The 25267-nt window shown below is 37.1% G+C and overlaps 2 protein-coding genes and 1 non-coding gene across 3 annotated transcripts; 2 read left to right on the top strand and 1 right to left on the bottom strand.

The window, feature by feature from the left end:
- Positions 1–1575: 1575 nt before the first annotated feature.
- On the top strand, positions 1576–3715 carry LOC113293519 (pentatricopeptide repeat-containing protein At5g66520-like). The gene has a single exon (XM_026542134.1). It carries the CDS (start codon positions 1736–1738, stop codon positions 3329–3331), a length of 1596 nt encoding a protein of 531 aa, XP_026397919.1. The 5' UTR covers positions 1576–1735; the 3' UTR covers positions 3332–3715.
- Positions 3716–8646: 4931 nt separating this feature from the next.
- LOC113299901 (pectinesterase 31-like) lies at positions 8647–12097 on the top strand. The gene is made up of 6 exons (XM_026548997.1): positions 8647–9038; positions 9136–9240; positions 9343–9420; positions 9922–10109; positions 10766–10939; positions 11304–12097. Exons 1-6 carry the CDS (start codon positions 8799–8801, stop codon positions 11464–11466), a joined length of 948 nt encoding a protein of 315 aa, XP_026404782.1. The 5' UTR covers positions 8647–8798; the 3' UTR covers positions 11467–12097.
- Positions 12098–12540: 443 nt separating this feature from the next.
- On the bottom strand, positions 12541–12612 carry TRNAG-UCC. The gene has a single exon. It is a non-coding gene; the product is annotated as a tRNA-Gly (tRNA).
- Positions 12613–25267: the final 12655 nt, after the last annotated feature.

The raw sequence follows: 25267 nt of genomic DNA, 5'->3' as shown, positions 1-25267 counted from the left end.
GGACCAATGAAATTCAAGCATTCAAATCAATTTTGGAGGCTCCACTTACATCTTAAAACCCTACCCCTTATGGATCTCAAGGGTCGAGGAGATTGGTCCCCCAAGACGCTTCGCAAAACAAAATTACTAACATAAGTGACATACTACAAAAAAAAAAAAACTTTGGCTGAAACCATTTGGGTTTGGGGACCGCATATGAGTCATTGAGTAGTAATCCATCAATTTTATGAAGATCAAAAAAAAAAAAATTCTTCTTGTTTAGCAGATTCAGAAGGGTGATTTTAATGAAATAATTTGAAGACCTTAGAAGCAACCCTTGAAATCTTCCAGGGAACCTTATAATCAACTCCTAATAACAATTTTGTTGGATCAAGATAAAAATTGAGGGAAATTTTTTGGATTTTTGATGTTACAGATGAGATATAATGACGACCCAACCACAATAGATTTTTATGCGTATAATTCATCAAGTCTTATTATTTATAATTTCCAAGTTTGTGTACTGTTTCATTACTCTGTCTCTTCTTATAAGCAGCAGCCATTAGGTCCCTTAGCAGCTGCAAGATTTGTAAGTTTGTGTAGTATCTCCTTATAGTGATTTAAGTTAGAAGAACTTACGAATTTCGTAAATTTACATGAACTGGACTTAGGAACCAAGTATGTTTCTAATGTGTACACTAGTTTGTTGTGATACTTAGAATACATTTGTATCAAATACTCATACTTTTTGTTAAAATCAATTGAAAAATTCATTTTTCATAATATGATGCAGTTTTGTATGTTGCATGAATGAATGAATGTTGAATTAATGAATGAATGAATCAATGTATAGTTGTGGAAATGATGAATATGGGAACTGGGTAACTGCAGGGGGAAATGGATTTTGACCAAATCAATGAAGACTTGGCCTTTTTTTTATGTTGCAAAATATTAGCAACGTCTTTGATCTGTTGCTAAATTAGAACCAGAACCAGTAAATTAGAACCAGAACCAATAACATTTTAGTTCCGGATAGGGGTATTCATGTAAATAGAAACAGATTAGCAACGGCCGACCTTGGTTGCGAATAAACTGCGTCGCAACGTACTCCGTTGTTGACCAAGTCCGTTGCGAGAATTGCAACACCGTGTTTTGCCACGTCTATCTGCCGTTCCGACTGTTGTCATACCACCGTTGCTAATCCCTAAAAAATGGTGTAGTGGAAAACATCTGCACGCACCCACACACAAGACACCCAACATAAAGTAAAAAACAGAAAAGAGAAAATTACATCTCTCAGTAACTCAGTTACTCTCACAGGATCCCATATAAAACCAGTAGCACCGCTCCATCTTGAACCCATCTGCTACTGATTGGAGATTTTAATTTGAGGGACAAAATCAACAAAAATGAGATCTAGGGTTTGTTGGGGTTTTGACATTTGTATTTATAGGGCAACTCAACCTAGCTGCAAGCCCACTAGGATATTATCCATAGTTCGATTTAAGCGGATTCCAGTACTACGCGCTCCATTTGTATTGGCCAGAGCTAGAATAATTTTAAGTGTGCATTAGCCTCTGTGTCTCTCCAGCTAGTTTGAGCTCTGAGCCTGTGTGGGCAATATACTGGGAATTCAGTTCAGCATTCCATTTCAACTTCTCGCCGGTGTAACTTTCTTTTGTCTGAGCTCTCTATGTTGTTATCGGCCACCCATTTATCTACTCTTAAGTAGACAACTCATGAATTTTAGTCCTTGATGAAATCGAAGAAATCTTTACCCAACTCTAGACAACTGCAGCAGCACCTGTTCTCGTTATTGCAGAAATGCGAAACCACTGGACGGCTTACTCAGATACATACACAGATCATAACAAATGGTTTCTCCCAGAAGAATTACATTATTGCGAAGTTATTATCTTTCTGTATTGATTACGGTGAACTTTCATATGCGCACAAAACTTTTCAGCTCATTGAAAATCCTAGTTTAAGTATATGGAATCAGATGATCAGAGGGTACGCTTCAAGCGAGTCATCGTCTAAAGAATCCATCAAGTTATTCAAACAAATGGAAAGAACGGGAATGGTACATGCTGCTGATGAGTTTACTTATTCATTCCTTCTTACCGCTTGTTCGAAATCATCGTTGAGGGAAGGAGAACAAGTTCATGCGAGGATTTTGTTGAAAGGGTTGTGTTCCAATGTGATTTTGCAGACAAAACTAGTCAACATGTATGCCGTGGCTGGAGGTGATATTGGTAATGCAATGGCTTGCGAAATGTTCAGTAAAATGACTCAAAGAAGTGTTGTGACGTGTAATTTGATGCTTTCGTTGCATTTTAGGTCTGGCAGAGTAGACGAAGCATGGAAACTGTTCGAAGAAATCCCGGAGAAGAATGTCGTTTCATGGACGACCATGATTTCTGGTTACGCGCGTAACGGGAGATGTGAGCTAGCGTTGATGTGGTTTGGTGAAATGCAAAGAGCAGGTATTGAACTGGATCAGGTCGCGATGGTGGAAGCCGTATCGGCTTGTGCCGAATTGGGAGACTTGAAATTAGGAAGACAGATTCATTCTTACATTGAGAAGGGTTCAGATGGTATAAACCTGCAGCAATCTGTTTCTTTGACTAATGCGATAATTCACATGTACGCAAATTGTGGAGCCATTGAAGAAGCTTATAGTGCATTCAAGGGTATGCTGCATAGAAGTTTGATTTCCTGGAATACTATGATCGTAGGCTTTGCGAAACAAGGTTGCAGAGTGGAAGCACTAGGCGTATTCAGATGGATGCTAACTGCAGGAGTGAGACCAGACGAAGTAACATTTCTTGGTGTACTTTGTGCTTGTAGCCATACAGGAATGGTCAAAGAAGGCCGTCATTATTTCGATTACATGGTTCTATCTTTCGAAATTCAACCTAACATCAAACATTATGGGTGTATGGTCGATCTATTTAGCCGTGCTGGGTTACTGGATGAAGCACAACAACTCATCCAGACCATTCCGATGAAACCAAACGATGTTATATGGGGTGCTCTACTCGGTGGTTGCAGGGTCTACAAGAATATAGAGATTGCAAAGTATGCAGGAGACCACATAGTTGAACTTAAACCAAATCGAGCCGCCGGATATCTAGTTCTACTAGCCAATGTGTATGCATCAGCCAAGAAATGGGATCACGTCGAGAGGATTAAACAAAGGATGGTTGAGATGCAGGTGAATAAACCATCTGGGCGAAGTTGGATCCAAATAGATGGAGTTGTACATGATTTTATTGCAGGAGACTTGACACACGAAAATGCTCCTGCCATCTACAATATGGCGAGTCAGATTGCTCGTCAGTCAGTCTAAAGTTGAGAAATCCAGTCCTTGAACACCGCGAAAAATCACAAAAAATACGAGCTACATATGTGCAGCTTTTATCGAGTTCATGGTGCCACCAGCGGCGGAACCAGGACCTGCCGGGGGCGGAACCAGGACCTGACATACCCTCAAGACCCTCCCCGCTGCATTTCAAAAAGCTCTTTGAAATATGGGGTACCACAAAATATGCATTTTCGGTGGATTCGATTGATGTGGTTAGTGGGGACTTGGGACATCTTGATAACAGAATAAGGTGTACATATTCCAAGCTTTTCTTTCTTTAGTTTGATACGAAATCATGACAGAAAGTTTGTTGAGTGGTGAACCGTGAACGACTGACCGATTCGATTAGAAAGTTTGTTCTGAATGAATGAAAAGGACCTTCAAAAAGTTGGAATATTAGACAAAGAAATATTTTATTGGTTTAAAATTCACTGGATTCACTCGCAGTGTCGACAATATTTTTTATGCCCGTGAATGGAAGAATTCAAAAATATAGAAAACCGCAATACGTTTTTCACTGGATTGCGAAATTCGATTATTATCACACTTTTAGCACTTGCAATTCTGAACACATAGAAAACAACCTTCATGAGAAACATAAAATAAGGAAAAGAAAATACTTGATCAGGGATGGAAGACACATTTTTGAAGACACATTGCTTCTGTACTTGTGAATGGAAAAATCCAAAACGATAATTTATTTGAGGTCGGTAAAAAAATTATTAACGTACCGCACAAAAAATCGTGTGAAAAAAAAAACGTCCAAAAAGTACTCACATAAACAGCACCCCTGCTATTCTCTACGGACCCAGCACCCTGCTATTCTCTACGGGCCCAGCAGGACCCACCTAAAAAACATGAGTTTGTGCGGTTTAAAAATTGTCTACACATATGGTACGTTAAAAAGCGCGCTGAAGTTATAATTGGAAAGAGGAAAATGAAAGGTAAGACCCAATGGTTTTCTAATGGCGATTCAATCCAAGAATTCAGCCTTTTTCTCGCTCATCCGTGACTGATTCAGTTTAGAAGTGTGTTATTCTGAACTTCTCTGCAGTCCAAGGACGGATCTTTGATCCTTCCCCTTGGGACCGGGATTTATTGGGTAGTAGATTTATTCGTCGCTTTTAGGTTTTTTTTAGTTTTGTTTTACTATGAAGGTAGATCAAATCTCTTCCTTAGTTTTTACTTCTAAATCTTTTTCTTTCTTTTGGACGGTTTCTGATCTGAAATGTAAAGAGAAATACAAAAACATCTCAAATAACATAATTCTACCCATATTATCATTGCCTTGGTTCTCGGCAATTCTGATGGTGGCGTTAGATGGAGAATTTGGAGCGGGTAAAATTTGGTCGAAAAGATTTAAAGAAACTGTAATACAGATTCATTGGTTGGAAAATTCTTCTGGGAGTTTCTTAAGAATTGATGAGATCTCTCCATCATCTTCTCCAAGAAGTTTCATATGTATTCCATATGGTAGGAATGGCCATATTTGGAAAAAGTTCTTGGAATCTTTGAATCCTTCTTTGCTTTCCACTAATAAGTCATCGGGTAAATCTCTGCAAGATTTTAGATTGACAGAGAAAAATTTTCCAAGGTTGTCAACTCAAAAAACTACTGAGAGAGATTTTTATCATCTAGCGCTAGCTGTTGAAGTTCATTCATCACATGTTGGATGGAACAAAATTGGTTGGGAGTTGCATAAAAGATTAAACTGGAAAAATAAAATAAATATAAGAAGTGTTCATGGGAAGCTAGGTTTTCTTTATGCAGATTCTGAAGCTGTTTTTAACAGTTTCAGAGAGGAACAATTCTTTACGCTGGGGAAGATAAAAATCTCATTAAGGCATTGGAGGGTTGAAGATGCATGTATTGGTAAAGGAATACATTCAGAAAATGAATTCTGGGTTGGTATCCGTGGTCTGCCATTTCATCTTTGGAATCAACATTCATTTAGCACTATTTGTGCTTCTTGGGGTATTTTTATATCCTTACATGCTGATTCTGCAAGTTATTCAAAATTTAACAGATGTTTGATCAAAGTAAAAGTCCACTTGCATAAAATTCTGGCAGTTGTTTTGTTTCAAAAGTTTTGGTTAAGTATCTAGTGGATTCATGATCCTCATTTTTATCTTCTTAATCATAAACCAAAACTCAGATCACCCATTGTTATCATTGATTGGAATCTTGGTCATGATAATCAACTGAAGCCCAATCCAAAGGCGAGTTCTCAGGCGGTGAATCATTCTAACGCGAACTCTCACCCTAAAAGTCAGTCACAGAATACTTCAAATTCAAACTGCTCTTAAGCGTCAAATCAGGCGCTAAAAAAGCTTAATAAGGTTTGGAGGAAGGTGACTAAATTTATCTAGGGTCTAGCCATATTGATAAGGTCAAGTCAATTGCTGAAAGCAATTCAGTGGATTTGGACAATGAAGTGGTTATCCCATGGGTAACAGTGAGAAAAAAAAAGACGGGTTCGGGTTATTATATGGGCCAGATGGGGAGAGTGGTATCCAGTGGTGCGGGTTTATACCTGGATATCGGCTCTACACCGAATAACGGTGGAACTCCTTCCCATGACTCGAGAGAGAATTCGGATCTGGATATGGGTCAGACGGGGAGAGTTGTATCCAATGGTGCGGGTTTAGACCTGGATATCGACTCTACATCAGAAAAGGGTGGAACTCCAATCCATGATCCGAATTTCTCTAAACCGTTGTTTCTCACCTTTAAATTCAAATTTGAATTCTTCTAATTCTATTGGTTACGGTATGCAGCAGGGCCATAACCAATCATAAGATTCGATTTTGTCTCAGCCGTTGGAGATTTTAGAGTCAGCTCAATTAATCCAATTCAAGATAATCAAAATAGTCTTCAGCTGACTGAAGTTGAGAAGCAGATGAATTTCAATAAGTATTTGGGTATTTCTACTAATTACCCAACAACTAATTTGATTTGCTATGAACTAGTTCAAATGACTTCAAAGGAGTTGGTGAACATGGAATTACCTATAGTGGAAGATGATGATGGTTTGGGTCAATTTGATAGTGCAGAGGATGTTATGGATGAAACAAGAAAGGATGATAAGGATGATGGTGAAATTGAGGCTCTCAATTATGAAAATTTTATGGAGAATTCAGATTTGGAGAAGGGTTTTAACCCAATTGCTTCTAGGGATTCAAATGTTTCTTAATGGATCACACAATCTTAAGTTGGAACATCAGGGGTTTGGGTTAGGATCCAAAGACTGTTGCAGTTAAATCGGCAATTGCGAAGCATAATCCTATAATTTGTATTATTCAAGAATCTAAAATGGAGTTAGTTGATGATAGAATAATCTGATCACTATGGGGTAACAACAGATGTATTACATTTTCTTTGCTTCTGGTGGCATTATTGTCATGTGGAAGGAAGGTGTAATAATGATGGAGGATCACTTAATTGGTGCTTTCTCTGTTTCCATTAAATTTAGGAATGTGATGGATGATTTTACTTGGATTTTCACTTCAATTTCTGATTCAGGGTATTATAAACAATTCTGGAAAGATTTGAGAGACATAAGAATCCTGTATGATGATCCTTGGCTCATTGGAGGTGATTTCAATGCTATCTTAAATGCTGATGAGAGGAATTTACCAGGTGGTGGAACTGCAAATAGGAATTCTTTCAGAGATTTTGTTCAAAGATTTTCTTCGATTGATCTCCCTATGGCTGGTGAGAGATTTACTTGGACAAATTCTCAGCAACCTCCTCTTTTAATAAGGTTAAATAGATTTCTTCTTTGTCATGAATTCATAAATCATTGTACCTCTCCTGCAAGTAAGGCTCGGAAGACCTATATCTGATCATGCTCCACTTATGCTACATTGCAATTTTGGTGAACAATAGAAGTCACCTTTCAGATTAGATAACTTTATTCCGCAGCATCCAGATTTTCTTAACAACTTAAAAATCTGGTGGGACAATTTATCTTTTACCGGTACCCCAAGTTTTATGTTTGCAAAGAAACTTCAAGGTCTAAATTTTTTTTATCAAGAACTGGCAAAAGAGTACTTTGTCCTGAATTCATAAATCATTGTACCTCTCCTCCAAGTAAGGCTTAGAAGACTTTTACCTGATCATGCTCTAATTATGTTGCATTGCGATTTTGGTAAACAATTGAAGGCACCTTTCAAATTAGATAACTTTATTCTGCAGCATCCATATTTTCTGAACAACTTAAAAATCTGGTGGGACAATTTATCTTTTACTGGTACCCCAAGTTTTATGTTTGCAAAGAAACTTCAAGGTCTAATTTTTTTTATCAAGAACTGGCAAAAGAGTAATTATGGTAATTTGCAATCTCAAATAGATAATTTGGAGCTTGTAATTGATGTGTTGCATAATTTGGAGGAAGTGGCTGTCCTGACAGATGCTGAAGTGAAAGAACGAGAACAAGCAAAATTGTAACATGCTTCTTTATCTTTGAATGTTGCTAGAAGAGATGCTCAAAGAGCCAAAGAGAAATGGGTTAAGGATGGAGAGAAGAATTCAGCTTATTTGCATCAGATTGCAAAATTCAAATATAAACTCAATAGCATCAACTGTCTCAAGATAGATGGGGTTTTATGTTTTGATAAGAAGCAAATAGCTGATGAAACCAAGAACTTATATTCTTCTTTATTCACTAAGAATCATAAGGTCAGACCTGGTTATGAAAACTTGGAGGTTCCTACAATTTCTGGTACAGATAGTATACATTTGGAGGTTCTTTTTTCAGAAGAGGAAGTGAAGAAGGTAGTGGATCATTTTGGCTCCAATAAAAGTCCTGGACCAGATGGTTTCACTATGGAATTCTATAAATGTGCATGGGATGTCATTAAGTCTGATTTGATGCAGGTGGTGAAAGAGTTTAAAGTTACAAGTAAGCTTGACTGGAGGATTAATTGTACAAATATTACTTTGATTCTAAAGTGTGTTGGGGATGTGACTCTTCATAATTTTAGGCATATAAACCTAACAGGCAGTGTGTACAAAATTATTGACTGAAAATTATTGGGGATATGACTCTTCATAATTAGTGCCGTCAATAGGTACCCGAGACTTTAAACGGGTCCAATTTTGAATCCATAAATTTAAAAACCGGACCCGACCTTAATAAGTAGGGGCCAGGTCTAATGATCCTCGCGGGGATCGGACCCATTGACAGCCCTGCTCATAATCTTCTTCTTTTTTCCCGTAAAAAAATCTTCAAGGAGACCGCTGCGGCTAGTAGTTGAGCTTTTCCTGGGTAAATCAAATCAATAATCATTTTTGTTTAGATAATAACAATAAATTAAAAAATATAAAAGGAAACCCAAAACCTTACTATAAATAGATCTCCTGTGACTGTACTACACAGAAGACGAAACTCTGAAACTTGAGCCAGCTGAATTGAATACTCTCATCTACAGAGAAGAAGAAGAAGAAGAAAATGGCAAGAGTGATCAAAGTATCACAAGATGGGAGTGGAGATTACAAAACAGTACAAGAAGCAGTAGATTGTATTCCATTAAGAAATGCAGCTAGAATCATCATCCAGATATCACCTGGTATTTACAAACAACCAATTTACATACCAAAAACCAAAAATTTCATCACTTTTTCATCCTCCCACCCTGAAGATACAATTCTTACTTGTGACAACACTGCTACCAAAATTAACCATCATCAGGTCTGTAACTTTACCTTATTAACAAACCCTTTTCTTGGATTTTGAATTAGATGTTGGGTTATTGTTAATTTTTGTTGTTGTGGGAAATTGAAATTAGGGTTCAAGGTTGATTGGAACTGGAACGTTTGGGTGTGGTAGTGTAATTGTTGAAGGTGAAGATTTCATTGCTGAGAATGTTACCTTTGAGAATAATGCTCCTCAGGTAGTGAATTTTTGTAAATTTTAGCCAAAATGGATCTTTTTTGTTGTTGTTATACTGGAAATGTTTGATTGTGAATTTTGAAATGTTTGTTGTTTTTTATAGGGTTCAGGACAAGCTGTAGCTCTTAGAGTGACTGCTGAACGGTGTGCTTTCTACAATTGTAGATTTCTGGGATGGCAGGTATACCTTTTATTTGGATTTTTGTTCCATTATTAGCTGTGATTTGATTCCTTCAGTGGAGAAATTATCTTGCTCACACTCCTGATCTCTTAATGTTTTCCAAGTGCTGCCAATTTTGGGTGTTGTAATGAACTAAGATGTATTTTGATGTTTTCTCTTGGCCATAGTTATTGTCTTGATTCTCCTGCCAAATCTATACTGGATTGAGATATTACGATCAATTTAGGCGTTGGTTAAGAGATTGCGAGCTTTGTTGTTGAGATTAGTACCTCCAACTTAGTACAGTATACGTAGGACAATTTATTGGCTGTGTTTTTCAAGTCAAGGGAATAATGTAATCTTAACTCCTTTTCGTTTCAAAAAGGAACTCAAGATTAGACAGATGATAAGGAACTATAAATTTCCAGTACTACTAATTTGGGTTATTGCACAAGTTTACAGGACATGAATATTTTCTTTTTCTCTTTGTAAGTTTACTTTCAGCCGTATGCTTTTGTGCAGGATACCTTGTATTTACATTATGGAAAACACTACTTGAAAGATTGCTACATTGAAGGAAGTGTGGACTTCATCTTTGGCAACAGCACTGCTCTTTTAGAACATTGCCATATTCACTGCAAGGCGCAAGGATTTATTACAGCACAGGGTAGGAAATCTGCTGACGAACCCACAGGTTACGTGTTCCTCAGGTATGATTCTTTTGATTCCTTCATGGATGCTAGAGTTCCATTTATGATGGACGCATTTATTCTTTCATTCAACTATGGTTGCGTGAATCTTGTTCCAGATGCCCGTTCTCACCAATTAAAGTTAGGAAATCTTGTTAGATATTTTTCTTGTAGGTTCTTTAACCTTGGGGTTTTATCATAAGGGAAATCTTGTTAGATATTTTCTTAAAAGGTAAAGATGAGTTTGACCCAAAAAAGATAAATGCCGATGTGTTGTTTTGTTTTACCATATATCCAACGGAAGCTCCCTCTCTAAATTTGTAACTTCTCCCATACATTGTAATTTGTTTGTCGCGCTCAAAGGTGTCAATCGTATATCTAGAGATTGTTAGCTCTTGTTTGGATCATTATTATGTCCTTTGGACATTGTAAAGTTGTCTTCATCTTTTCCTCTGGTGCTTATGTGTGTGCGGGTATGTGCTTAGGCTCATTATTTCTTGCAATTTATAGACTCTTTCAACTTCCAACGAAATTTATACCACTGTTGTATATTGCTTTATAACCATTTCCGGGATTACTTTTTCTTTTTATTTTTTAGATAAGTCTTAAAATTTACAGCATTACATTTCTCATGTTTGAGGATATGGCTTTCCTGTTTTATGACCTCTCGGATGCAGATGTACAATTACTGGGAATGGAGGAAATTCATATGCATATCTTGGGCGACCATGGGGACCTTTTGGAAGGGTGGTCTTCGCATACACGTATATTGATGCATGTATCAAGAATGAAGGCTGGCATAACTGGGGAAAATGTGAAAACGAAAGAAGCGCTTGTTTCTACGAGTACAGGTAATTGCGCTCACCACAATATCACCCTCATTGACCAATAATTTCTCCCTTGTTATAGATGAATTGGTTTTGGCAGTCTCTAATAGTTCAACTTTAAGAAGCTTACCTAGTTCAGACTTGATTACGCGTGACTTCTTAAAAATTAGGAAGTTCTGGTTTAGGCTTCTCTGTTTTATTCGTTATATAAGAGCCCTCTAACACCGGACGAAATCCCAATTAAAGTGCCATAAACCAGTAATCCCAATTGAACCTAGAGCACAACCATCTAATATCAACGGAAGACATCATTTGGCGCATGAAACTTTCTGGCTTAGTATGTTGGCATCAATTTCTTGACAAATTCCAATTTCTGATACATGTGAAGGTGTTTCGGGACTGGTTGTTGCCCCTCTAAGCGGGTGAATTGGGCTCGTGAATTGATGAAAGAAGAGGCGCAACAGTTCCTGATGCATCAATTTGTTGATCCCAGTTGGGAAAAGCCATGGATGGCCCAAAAGATGGGACTGAAGATACCCTATTCTGCATGATGGCCACTTCTTACCAGGATCTGCCAAGAAGATGTCTATCTCGACAATATCGATGGAGTTTTTCAATAATGTCAAATATCAATGAAGTCATAAACTAGTGAAATAAGAAAGACTTAGCTGGTTGTATAAAGCTAATGTCCCAACTGCTTGCAACTCCTACTTTCATGTACTCCGCGTTCCCATTATTCTACGGGTTGATATGGATTCAATCTACTCTGCCTCAGTCTCCCTCTCTTGACTTTGTTAAGACCTGGAAGTTACCAATTTGGTAAACAAGTTCTGCTAAATTTGGGGCATCAGCTACAGTTGCAGGGTACAACTAAAGGCTGCTATGTCCAGAATACGCCTGTTTCCCATTCTGAATCCGGTTTCCAAAATACAGATACAGACTTGCTAAAAGTGATCTGTATATAAAGACTATAGCCAAAGCTAGGCCAATACATAGCATATAAGGAGATTGAGAGCTAGCTTAGCTTAGGATTAAAGAAGAAGCAGAGAAGAGATTCTACATACTGAAAAGAGGCAATCATGACACAAGTATTCCATCGGAAACAAGAAACCAATATAGATTTTTCAGAAGCAAGGCTTGAAGCTGCCGTCGAGAAGATGTGTGCTGGGTACCAAAGCATAAGGAATGGTAAGCCCTTTAACTACTAAGCTTGTTTATATTCGGGTATCGACTGATTTATTAGTCTTAATTTCTTATTGTTCTTGTGTACAGCGAAAAAAACAAAGGAGCATTGTAATGTTGAAAGCCAACAATTCGAGGAGCAAGACAAGCTGTAAAAATCGTGGGAAAACGGCTCAAGAACGCATTGAGTGGACGCTTCGTCAACTAAAACGTAACAGAAGGCCGAAGATAGTCCGAGATTTTTATTGAATTTTGTCTGTATCAAAAGAAGAATCATTGTTTCTGAAGTATCAAACCTGTAAATGTATTATTGAATTGTCTTCTTTGTTAAAGAATTAGTTGTTGAATCATGGGAATTGGGAAACTTAATGCAACCAAGAGAACCACTTCTACACCTTTAACAAAAAAGAATGGCCATTTCATTTTGAGATGAGGAAAAAGGATGCGTCTGCCGGGAGTCGAACCAGGGTCTATTGCTTGGAAGGCAATTATCCTAACCGTTGGACTAGAAACGCCGGTTTGCTAGAAGCAATCCATCTTATGTTGAATTTCTCTCTCCTCTTTCCTCTAAGCAATCTTGCAGGGGCTTCCCAAGAAGATCCAATGGAGTTTCAAATATCAACTAGATTTGTGCCCGTGAGTCTTTTCTTTTAACTTGGTGTGCGCGGGGTTTTGTCCCGCCACTTCCAGGCGCATTTTGATTGGTGAGCGTGGGGCGTGCCCAGTGACGATGGATGTTTGATTTGATGAGCACGGGGCTTTGCCCGTCCCATGGCGATTTTTTTTTATTGCTTATGAGGTTTTAAATCAATATCCGAAGGCAAAATTAGTTTCATTTTTAACAATTTTATGAGTCATATTTTGAATAAAGATGCAGTGTTACCCCTAAACGCATTAGTTTATTTGTAGTTGAATTTTATCAGGCTTAACAAGGTACATTTTCTTATTTTTTCGAAGCATAAGATGCTTTTAAGTTTTGCTTTTTTTTGGTTATGTTAAAACAGTAGCGAATAATTAGAAGAAAATTCTTAAACATCACATTTCATATATATGATGTCTTACAACAGAGGGTCATTGTAGTTTATATTTTCAAAATAAATAATGCTCGCTTCCACGTAACATACATTCAAGACCTTCCGTGTACATAAATGACGATGAATTTTTGGACGATCTCAAAAATCAATATCCAAAAATCAACCTAATACGTAACCAAACTGTTTACGAATTGAATTCCAAAAAAAATAAGTGATGTAAATCTATATTTCAATAAACGATGCCAAAGGAAAAAATATTCCACGTTCAACATAGTTTGAGCTTGACAATTTGTCAAGGTCGCATAACATATTAGTTGTATAATGCGGATAAATAACAAATGACAAAAGAAATTCTTAGCGAGGAAAAATGTAATGTGCATAAAATCCCCGAGACCTAGTTCAAAACTTGAACATTGCACTGTATTAAGATGCTAAAGACACTAGCCTACAATCATACTTCGGACTATAATGTAGTTGAGACTGAATCGACCCTACGAGAAGTTCATCTTCAGTCGTGCTTCTTACATATATTGGATACCGCAAGACGCTACACACTTGATTCCCCTAGCTAACGTCCTTTAAAGGAATATAAGTCTTCTTCAACCTAAGTGAAGACTTTTAATTGCTTCTCATAGATAGCCTATCGGTTTCCTATAGAAAGATATTCAATCAAGGTAACAGAAGTATGTTTTCTTATGAGGTTTTAGAGCATCGCCCGGTCGAACTCGTAAGTTTTGGTATCTCAAATGTGTTGTCAATGTTAGGTGTATAAAATTATATCTTGATTTGTAGTCTACGAAAGTCAAGTCTCGGACTAGGATTAGAGTATGGTATAATATCAAGACATCACGGAATAACCTCGAAGATTGAAGACTGAAGAATAAACGAAGATATTTGTGAGAACTTCATCAACAAAGAAGTATGTGAAGGCTGGTTTATCCTATTTACTCACAATATTTAACATTCTATCTTATGAGACTTTGTCGTACGATTTTAATAAATTTAATATTGCAAAGACGAAATTTTGAGTTCAAGCTTGTCTTGGTTAAAATCTCATAATATGATTCAAGCAATGGATATTCTAGATCCTTAACAATCTTAGTTAAAAAAAAATAATCATTGTTCAACAACTACTTTTGTTTCAAGTTGATCATTTGGAAATTTTCTAAGCAAAGGTGTTATTGCATATGGCTACTTGGGAATGTTTTAAATTAATTATGTGAGAAAAGAACTAATTAGCGATAGTTAAACATACTTGTATGCTTTACAAAAGTCAATCAAAATTCGAAAAATGGGTCATTTGTCCAAATATTTTTTAATCACAATTCAAAATTTCAAATGGACGAGTAAAAAATAGTTCGGGTGAAATGGACAAAAAAAAAATAGCAAGGATGAAACTGGATTCATCCTAGCTTAAATTTAAAACATAGCAAGGATGAAACTGGATACATCCTAGCTTAAATTTAAAACATAGCAAGGATGAAACTGGATACATCCTGCGTAAATTAAAAATAAGAAAAAGTATTTGAAAATGGGAACGATGAAACTGGTTACATCGTAGCCATTTATAAAAATTTTGGCCATTTAAACAGTATCTAAATCTAAATATCCTTTTCACCCAGAAATTGTTGATTTTGATCTTTTTAACCAATTTTGTGATCAAAATTATGCAGACTGTTGAAGTGAGCAAACCTAGGTTACAAACCCTTTACATTTGAGTTTGGAAATTAGTTAGGTGCATAAAACCGGTTTGCAAACCTGCTCAGTTCCCCTGTAACAAAAGTGCACGAATTATTTTATATGGTTAGTCTTGATTGTTACTGAACTAAATTCAAAGTAATTAATATGGTAGCCTCCATTTACCGTTCTTAGGAAACTCGTCAACGTTGTTAGATATATTTGCAGCATGCATGTCCAAATTAGCAATTAATAAAAGTACCTAAAGTCTAAATATATCACTAATTGTCCCGTCAAATATCAATCATCAAAGAGAATGGTGTTTTTTTAAACGTTAAGCCAGTCAAGATATTGATCGGAGGTCGTCTCAAAACAATTATGTTCAATTTAATTGTAAATTAAATTACCATAATTTTTAACGGAATGCTTATATCCATGATAGTGGTACAAACCTGTATCAAGAGAATAAATAAAAGGCTTTTTGATAAAGTACCTCTACTTTTCACATTACACTAAAAAAAGTGTCCCCGCTTTTTAGAAATTTGTTAAAGTACCCCGTTTTATTCAAAAGGTAAATTCCATCCAGTTAAGTACTAAGTGGCAATTAAAAGTCTTATTTATCCCTGAACTACATCTCCTTGATGGGGAGGATAAATGATCCGACGATCCTGAAAGCGTTGTCACGATTTTGAACCGGACTCGACGAACCTGAAAGCGTTGTCACGATCCTGAACCGTGCTCGACGAACCTTAAATTTTTCTATAGAAGGTCGTTTTCTTCCAACCAAAAACCCCAAAACGCTTGAAATGATGAACCCTTTTTGGAAATGATGTAATTAACCTGAAAGCAGTGCAACGATCCTGAACCAGACTCGACGAACCTGAAAAATGATGTATAAAATCAATGTGACAATAATAAAAGGGAAAATATATAAAGTTAATTAGTCTTAACTAACACTAGATGGAAAAACTAACGTGAGGGTACTTTAACAAATTTTTAAAAAATGGGGGTATTTTTTTAGTGGGTATCCAAAAACGGGATACTTTATCAAAATTCTCATAAATAAAATCCCATCTTCGTGTAACCTCGGTAAGTAGACATCGTTAGTTGGAGCATTTGGTGAGATACTAGATGCGTGAATAATAAACGACATATGTCGCAAACCCCGTTTGCAATCCTTGGATGTTTCCAAAAGTCGGATGGTAGTGGTTTGAAAACTGGGTTTACGAACCTACCTAATTTCCGAAATCAGATGTACATATTTTATAAACTGCGGTTACGAACTTATACAGTCTGTGGAATTCGAACCGACTGTTGTAAAATATACAAGTATGTTTACCTATCTCTAAACATTTTCTTTCCTCATATATATAACTAATTTAAACCATTCCCAATAGCTATATGCAGTATGCACTTTTTCTTGGGAAAGTTCCAAATGATTAACTTGAATTAAAAATTGTTCTTAACTAACATAGTTAAGGATTTAGAACACTTATTGCTTGGGTCATTTTTCGAGAATGTAACCAAGACAAGGTTGAACTCGAAATTTCTTCTTTGATTAAATCTATTAAAATCATGAAACATAGTCTCATAAGATAGAATGGTAAATACCGTGAGTAGATATGATAGGCCAGTCTTCACATACATCTTTGTGTGTTCTTCACTTTTCAATGTTCGAGTGTTATGTCGTGATATATGATGCTCAACCACCATACTCCAATCCTAGTCCGATCCCTGACTTTAGTAAATTAGAAATCAAGAAATAGTTTTGTAAATCTAACATTGACAACAAGCTTGAGATAACAAAACTTGCGAGTTCGACCAATATTTCTTATTAGTTCTTTAGGTATAATTTCCATGAAATGTCATTATACATGGTTCATGTACTATGGACTAAAGTGTATATTCTTCTATATAATTTCAAGACGAACTTATCACATTCTTAGTGAAAAAGCGGGGGTACAACAACCACACCCAATATTTCGATTAGCAATCTGTATGAACTAACTCCAATATACTTTCAAGAGAATCAACTAGACTCAATCTTAATAAAGTATATCAAAGAGTTATAATATCTCTATTTCACAATGTAATCAACAAATCGAACAGATAGAAATCCGTGAGCCTGATTATTATGTGAAATAACTTGAACGGTACCAAAGACCAATGTTCAAGTGTCAATCAATGTAAATCAACAACCAAAGGTTGGATATTCTAATTGATTGATCCTAACGCACAACCTGTGATATTTCAATTATATGACAAAATATGATGCGGAAAATAAATAACGCAGACACCACAATTTTGTTAATGAGGCAACCGCAAATGCAGAAAAACCCCGGGACCTAGTCTAGATTGAACACACATTGTATTAAGCTGCTACAGACACTAGCCTACTATAAACTAACTTCGATCTGGACTGTAGCTGAACCCCAATCAATCTCACACTGATCCAAGGTACAGTTGCGCTCCTTACGTCTTTGATCCCAACAGGATACTATGCACTTGATTCCGTTAGCTGATCTCACCCACAATTAAGAGTTTCTACGACCCAAAGTCGAAGAGTTTAATAAAAAAATTTGTATCGCACATAAAAGTCTACGATAATAGATAAATCTGTCTCCCACAGAAATATCTACAAGTTTTGTTCCGTATTTTGATAAATCAAGGTGAACATGAACCAATTGATAACCTGGACTTACATTTCCGAAGAACAACCTAGTATTATCAATCACCTCACAATAATCTTAATCGACATGGAGAAAGAAGATATTGTGGAATCACAAACGATGAGATGAAGATGTTTATGATTACTTTTATATCTTGCCTATCGGAGATATTAATCTCAAGCCAATTGTGACGATTGTACTCAACACGATAGAATCAACAAGATCATATCACACAACTACAAGAAAGTAGTATCGGCCTGGCTTCACAATCCCAATGAAGTCTTCAAGTCGTTAACATACAGGGTCTCAAGAAGAAACCTAAAGTTAAAGGAGAATCGACTCTAGATTATAAAACTAGTATCATACATGAGGTGTGAGGATTAGGTTTCCCATTTGATAGAGTTCTCCCTTATATAGTCTTCCAAATCAGGGTTTGCATTCAATGTTAGCTTAGTAACAAAGCATTCAATATTCACCTTTAGATGAAAACCTGATTAGATTCAATCTAAAACAAAATTACTCGTACCTTGTTGTGTGGAGGAACATTTCTACCATAGTAAGGAGAAGTCCGGATCGTTAGGATATAACTCTTTAAGGGAGTCAAAGGCAATCACTTCAGCACGAATAGTAACAAGGAGTAATTCACGGGCACTATGATTGGTGAAACGTCTTAGTGCATCCGCAACCTTGTTGTTCAAACCAGACTTGTGCTGAATAGAGAACGTATATTCTTGCAAGGTAGAAATCCAACTTGCATGCATTCTATTGGATGGTGATTGATTCTGAATATACTTGAGGGCAGTATACAAGATAAAATCCTTGTGTATCAAGTAGTGTCTCCATTTTCGTAGTGCACGAATCACAACATAGAACTCTAACTCATAGGTGGACCACTTTTGACGAGCTTCGGTGAGTTTTTCGCTAAGAAATTCGATGGGTTTACCTTCTTGGGACAAAACAGCACCAACTCCTAATATGGAGGCATCAGAATGTACTTCAAAAAGCTTGTTGAAATCAGGTAGTGCAAGGATAGGAGCATAAGTAAGTTTCTTTTAGTAATTGAAAACTTGATTCAGCTTCATTTGTCCATAAGAACCTTTTATCCTTCCAACTGTCGGTAATAGGAGCTGCAATAGAGCCGAAATCCCTTATAAATCGACGGTAAAAGGAAGCTAGACCATGAAAACTTCGAGCTTCAGATGTTGTTTTAGAAGTAGGCCAATCACGAATAGATGCGATCTTTGAATCATCTACTTGAATACCATTAGAAGAAACAACGTAACCCAAAAATAGATCCTTTGAAGTGAAAAATTGACACTTCTTAAGATTGATAAACAACTCATTCTCCTTGAGAGCATTGAAAACAGCCCACAAGTGGGAGCGTTGTTCCTCTTCAGATTTCGAATAGATTAGGATATCATCGAAATAAACCACAACAAACTTACCAATGAAGGGTTGTATAACTTGATTCATAAGCCTCATGAATGTACTTGGAGCATTAGATAATCCAAATGGCATAACAAGCCACTCGAAGAGACCATCCTTTGTCTTAAATGCAGTCTTCCACTCATCTCCAAGTCGAATTCTGATTTGATGATACCCGCTTTTAAGATCAGTCTTTGAAAATATCTTGGCACCAGATAGCATATCAAGCATATCATCTAATCTTGGAATTGCAAAACGATAACGGATTGTGATCTTGTTAACAGCTCTACTATCGATGCACATACGCCAAGTTCCATCCTTTTTAGGCACAAGGAGGGCTGGAACAGCACAAGGGCTCAAACTAGGTTGTATGAAACCTTTAGACATCAATCCATCCACTTGTCCTCGAAGTATATCGTGCTCCTTAGGTCTCATACGGTAGTGTGGAAGATTAGGCAAACTTGCACCAGGTGTGAGATCTATTTGGTGTTGAATATTTCTCATAGGTGGCAAAGAATTAGGCATATCCTATGGTAAAACACATGCAAACTCATCTAGTAAGGACTGCACTTGAGTAGGAATAGTTGTAGGAAGGTCAGGAGTACATGGTTATACAACTAAGGCATAAATCGTACCTGATCCTTGTGCATCAGCTAAGATGTCCGGGGAAACCAACATCGTAGTCTCTTCTTGTTGTAGACTTGGTTTAGGTTTCTCATAAGATGGCTGCAATATGATTCTGTTTCCATTGTACATGAATGAATGTGTATTAGCTTTACCTCTATAAGTCACATCCACATCGTATAGCCATGGGCGTCCAAGTAATATATGGCAAGCACTAATATCCACAACATCACAAACCAGACATTGAGAATCCACATTCTTCTTGTTGTTGCTGTCAATCCAACCAATAGAATATGGGTTAGGATGTGGATGAGTAGATATTTGCAGCGTATCCACCAATCTGGATGAAACAATGTTTTGACAACTACCACTGTCAATGATCATATCACAGATTTTTTTTTGCACACGGCATTGAGTGCGGAACAAACGATTACGAGTTGGATAATCAACTCGAGGAATAGACAACAGATTTCGAACAACATAAGAGGCATAATCTCCTTCATCACCTTTCTCAGCATATGTAGGTATATCTCCCATATTTCCACTAACTTCTTCACTTTCTTCCTCATACACATCAGCAGAGTCTTCCTCGGTCATCAATGTGCGCCCACTCCTACATTGATTTGATGTATGACCTGGTTGCTTACACTTATAACACTTTTTTTAGTTGGGTATGCATAAGGGTTTTGAGGTTTTGATCTAATGGGTGGAGCATTACTAAGCTGTGGTGGAGGTGGTGGAGTCTTTGTGGTAGGTACGGTTTGGGAAGAAGATGGTTGGGTGGTAGTGGTAGTGGTGGTAGTAGGAGAAGTACGGGACTGGAATGGAGAAGGTTGTTGCCTATTAGGAAAGTTTTGAAACGAAGGTTTTCTAGGGTAAGAAAATGATGTTTTGGGGTATGGTTGTGGAGAATGCATGAAAGATTTTATCTTTAGAGCATTATTAATGACAGCATGAAGAGAAGTATATTGTTGAGTAGCTAACCTTTATTGTATACTCCATTCAAGTCCATTGATGAATCGTCCGATTGTTTGATCAACCGTCTCGTGCAGCTGGTTCCGAGACAACAAACGAGAAAATTCAGTCACGTATTCTTGTACTGAGCGGTTACCTTGGAGACAGTTTTGCAAACTGATGAATAAAGTTTGCATGTAGTCCGGAGGTAAAAACCTTTGCTTCAACAGTTGTTTCATGGATGTCCAGGATTGAAATTGTCGCATACCTTGGTTGGCTCGTTCTAATTGAAGGTGATCCCACCATGAAGAGGTTGGTCCTGTAAGCTTGAAAGCAACAAGTTCTACTTGATGATCTTCAGGTATGCGCATATAAGCAAGGAAACGGTCAACTGTACACAACCAATCTAGGAAATCCTCAATGTGTAAGAGTCCATCAAACGAGGGTATTTCAGCTTTGGGGCGATAGGTTTGTGGATTTCCCATGTTCCTTTGATGGCGTGGTGGTGGAGGGTAATAATACGGCTCATAATTCTCAACATCAATTGCTTGTTGATGTGGCGAAGTTTTGTGCCAATTTTGGGGACTAGAATAAGAGTTGAAATCCTCACAAAAAAATCAAATTGTGGGGTTGTGGAAGGTGGAAAAGAAGTGTAAGTTGGAGTAGTGAATAATGGGTGGTAATATGACTTATTTCTGGAAGTATCATGGCTGTAAGAAGGTTGGGAAGTGACTGGAGGGGTTTGAGTGGCGGATTTGGGAGTGGTAGAAGTATGAGGATGGACAATTTCAGGTTGGGTTTTAGGTAATTCTCCAATTATCTTCTTTCCTTCGTGTCCCATGAATCTGGTAGAAACCCACTCTTTGAAATCTTTAAAACGTTCATCTATCACTGTGGTTAACTCAGTGGTTAACTCCGTTTTTAGCCTGATTCCCATTGCTTCGACATCAGCTTCTAGGTATTTCTTCAAACTAGTCCTTAACTCTTCAATCTTCTTATCACCCATGTTAGTGGAGGCTCTCAATTGAGGCTCTGATACCACTTAACGTAGCGGAAGCGTAATAACTTGGATCAAGGATCCAAAAGATAATGAAAACTAGTGTGAAATCAATAGATTCGCAATAGCTATAAGAAAACTAGAGAACAATAACTAAATAAAATATCTTTGATAAATCAAATAAGATAATAATGTTGAATGTGTAGGAATTCTACAAGGCTAGGCCTTCTTATATAGGCTTCACTATTTCCTAAAGTAATAAAACTAGAAAAGGAAATCATACTAAACTAGGAAACTAATATGTTCTAGAATAGTTATAGAATAGGGAAATCATAAATTAGGAAATATACTAGAAATAGAATACGGTTTGACTCTAATGTCAAACAAGGGTGACTTGGTCTAGATGTTCTACATCAGGAGTCTTATAGGAGATGACATAACTTATATGGTCCAGGATTTCTTTATAAGAAAGAAAATTCCAGATCATATTAATCAAACAATCACTTGCTTAATTCTCAAATCTTTACTCCCTGCCACCCCAAATGGTTACAGGCCAATAGGACTATGTAACTGTTCTTACAAGATGAATTACAATATATATATTAAGTTGTTAAAGAATTATTGAAGTGGAAAAGGATACTAGATTGAGTTTACGCGGATGTAAGACACTGAAAACGAGGTGAGGGATAAAATGTGAATTTTCGAAAATGATTTTTTTATTTTGTTTCCACCCAATTTTTTAAATTTTCTATTTTATCTTATCTTTTATTGCTACAAATGTGTATGGGAAGTGGTCGACATGAATGGTCTAATTTGTTCGAAACTCTTCCTTTTAAATGGAGGTTTTGAAGACGTCATACATAGTAAATAATTTTCTTTACTTTTTGCATAGGGAGAAAAATACTATAAAATAATACTTACTATCACACAAATGAACATTTTAGTGGGATCCTATTATTGGGGCGTGAAGCATATAAGTTTTATAAATGTAACCCCAAAACTTTCTAACTATATTCACATTGATAATTATTTATTTTTCGCTTTCTTTTTATCCCTTTCTCTTTATCTATTTGTATATACACTCTAATCTTTGAACCAAACGGAGACTGCAGTCGATTTTTATTTTTCTTATAATTGATGAATTTTTTGCTTTTGTGAAAACAAAATTTTTGGACCTTTTATTTTTATTTTATTTTCGTTTACATCTACGAGATTTTATAAACTCAAAACATTACAAATTCCCATCTGGTGTGGTTTTAAAAGAACCTACAACTGCACCTGCAAGTATACAGGGTTGTTGTAGATAGGTGGAGTAAGAAGGGGTTTGTCCTCAGGGACTTGGGTGTGTTCATGAAGATTCCTAAGCTAAATGGCAGTGACAGTGCAGTGAAGATGATGAGTGAGCAAAGCAGAAAGAAACAAGGCAATGTAACAAAAACAGTGACAGTGACCAAAGGTCATAGGCAGTGGGTGAGCAGTGGTGAAAGCAAACAAAGCAGATGAAGGGAACTAGGATCACTAATTCCACCACTAACCTACACCATGTATTCAATGACTACATTCTTGTTCTTGTGATGACATGGGTTAAGATGTGGTCTGCCCTATGTCTAAGAAGTTTCTCCACTAGAGAAATCATCCCCAATAAGACATTGCTCCAAAGCACTAGTTATCTGGCTAAGTATAACTAGTCTAAGGCTCAACATGGTCTGGTTTAGCATGATTGGTGGCTATGTCCACAAAGAGATATTCTAACTACAGTGGATACATAGCATCCACTGTGAGAGCAATTTGCAGACATGCCAAGGTGATTATCTCCTAAACATTTTTAACATTCAAGAATGCATATTCACATCACACAGGATAGCAAGTTAAGGCTTCCTTAAGACCCTAGCAATTGAAACTAACACATGATAAAACTGAAATTAAGACAAAACAACATATGAATTGAAGTTCAAACAAAACAGGGCAAACATATGAGAAACTGGCTAGTCCAGTTCTCTACAAGAGTGAAGCTGGCTAACCCAGCATACTCTCTCACACACACCCATAGTCCCCATTTATACCCAATTACATAATTAGGGTTTATACCAAAAAAATCCCCAATTTGAAAACAGTGAAATTAGGTTTTTCAAATTACATACTTTGATGGCACAATCTCTCCCCCATGCGTCGACCCATTCTTCCTCTGACTCTCCTGCTCCATTCCCACGCGCCAATTGCTACTCTAGACTCGCCTAATCGATTGATTTTTCTTCTAGGGTTTCAGAGAAAGGTGAGAAGAAAAATCAATCAAATAGGGGGCTAGAAAGAGGGGGTGATGATGGGTATTGATTTTATGGAAAAGGTAGAGTGGTTTGGTGGTGTTTGGTGATGAAGCGGCAGTGGCAGAGGTGGTGTTCTGGTGGTGGCAGGACATGGTGTCTCTGCAGAGGGGGTGAGGTCGATGGAGAGGAAGGAGGAGATGTTTGGTTGAGGTTAAATGATTCGGTTGCTAGGGTGTTAGGAGGGATATCAAGGTTCGATGTCCAGCGAAGGTAAGCCGCTGGATGCGAAGATGGTAAGTGGATCTAACGGTGAGATATGAGAATATAGGAGCGACTGTAGGATAAAGGAATACAACAAAACGAACGGTACTTGATGGAGTTAGGTACTGTAGTGTAAGGTGGAGATATCAAACTTCGATGCACAGCAAGGGAGCGACCGTTGGATTCAACTACCATCTAATCTGAAGGCTTGGAATTTCAGCGCTGTGGTGCTTGGCAGAGACTTCAGATTTTGATGCTCTATGAAGGAGCGACCGTCGGATGCTTCTGAGAACTGATCTGATGGCTGAGAACGGAGGAGTTTTTGTGTGTGGAAAATGAGGTTGTGCGCACCATTCTTCGCGGCTTCCTTGCGTGATTTCTCCCGGCTTTTCACTACTTTTCTGCTCTTTTTGCTCCGCAAGTCATCCAGACTTTATTTATTACCTAAAAATGCAAAATTAATTAATAAAAATATTTATTCTTGAAAACAATGAAAATACAGAATATGGGATAAAATGTAGAATTAATGCACAAAAGATGAGTTAAATGCCAACAAAAAGGGATAAATATATACATTATTTGGCACTCATCAAATACCCCCAAACCTGAATTTTACTTGTCCTCAAGTAAAACAAAACTAAGGAAATCCTAACTATACCACTGTCGCTGGTCTCTCGAATGCATTTAGCGTATGCACTAAGCCTTTTAAACCACTAAGTGTCCCTAGTGGACGAGTTGAAGTCTCGTGAAGGTTTGCTTAGAACGTACCTACAAAGTTCTAGCTCAAAATATAAGCTCAGATTCCATCAAATGTGACATGTGCAAGTCAGTTAAGCTCACAGCAAAATGGAGATGTCAATCTAGCTATCAAGGCACAATCCTAGCACTGATAACAAAAAAAAGACATGTGATAAGGGTGTAAAGTGTATCTACACATGTGTAAAGAAAGATCTGAAGTTATGACTACTAATCACCAAGAGATAGTTTCTCAGGCTAAGAACTGAGGTCGAAATCTAGCTAGCTGTCCGGACTTTACGAGAATTGTGAATGAGTTGGAGGTATTTCACAATTACTCGCGTTGTACATCAATGGCATACACCCTCCTTGCTTATTACAATGAAACAACAAAAGATGACTCTTTACATGACTCTAATTTACATTGACTACTCTCTTTTATTTTTGGAACAAGAGAGAATGGAATTGATAAATACTTGATTTTTTTGGTATTTTTCTGATAGTTTTTTTTTTTTTTTCTCATATTTTTT

This window comes from Papaver somniferum, chromosome 7 (assembly GCF_003573695.1).
Source record: "Papaver somniferum cultivar HN1 chromosome 7, ASM357369v1, whole genome shotgun sequence".
Lineage (NCBI taxonomy): Eukaryota > Viridiplantae > Streptophyta > Magnoliopsida > Ranunculales > Papaveraceae > Papaver > Papaver somniferum.
The sequence above is the reverse complement of the archived record's forward strand: the minus strand, read 5'-3'. Positions and strand labels throughout refer to the sequence as shown.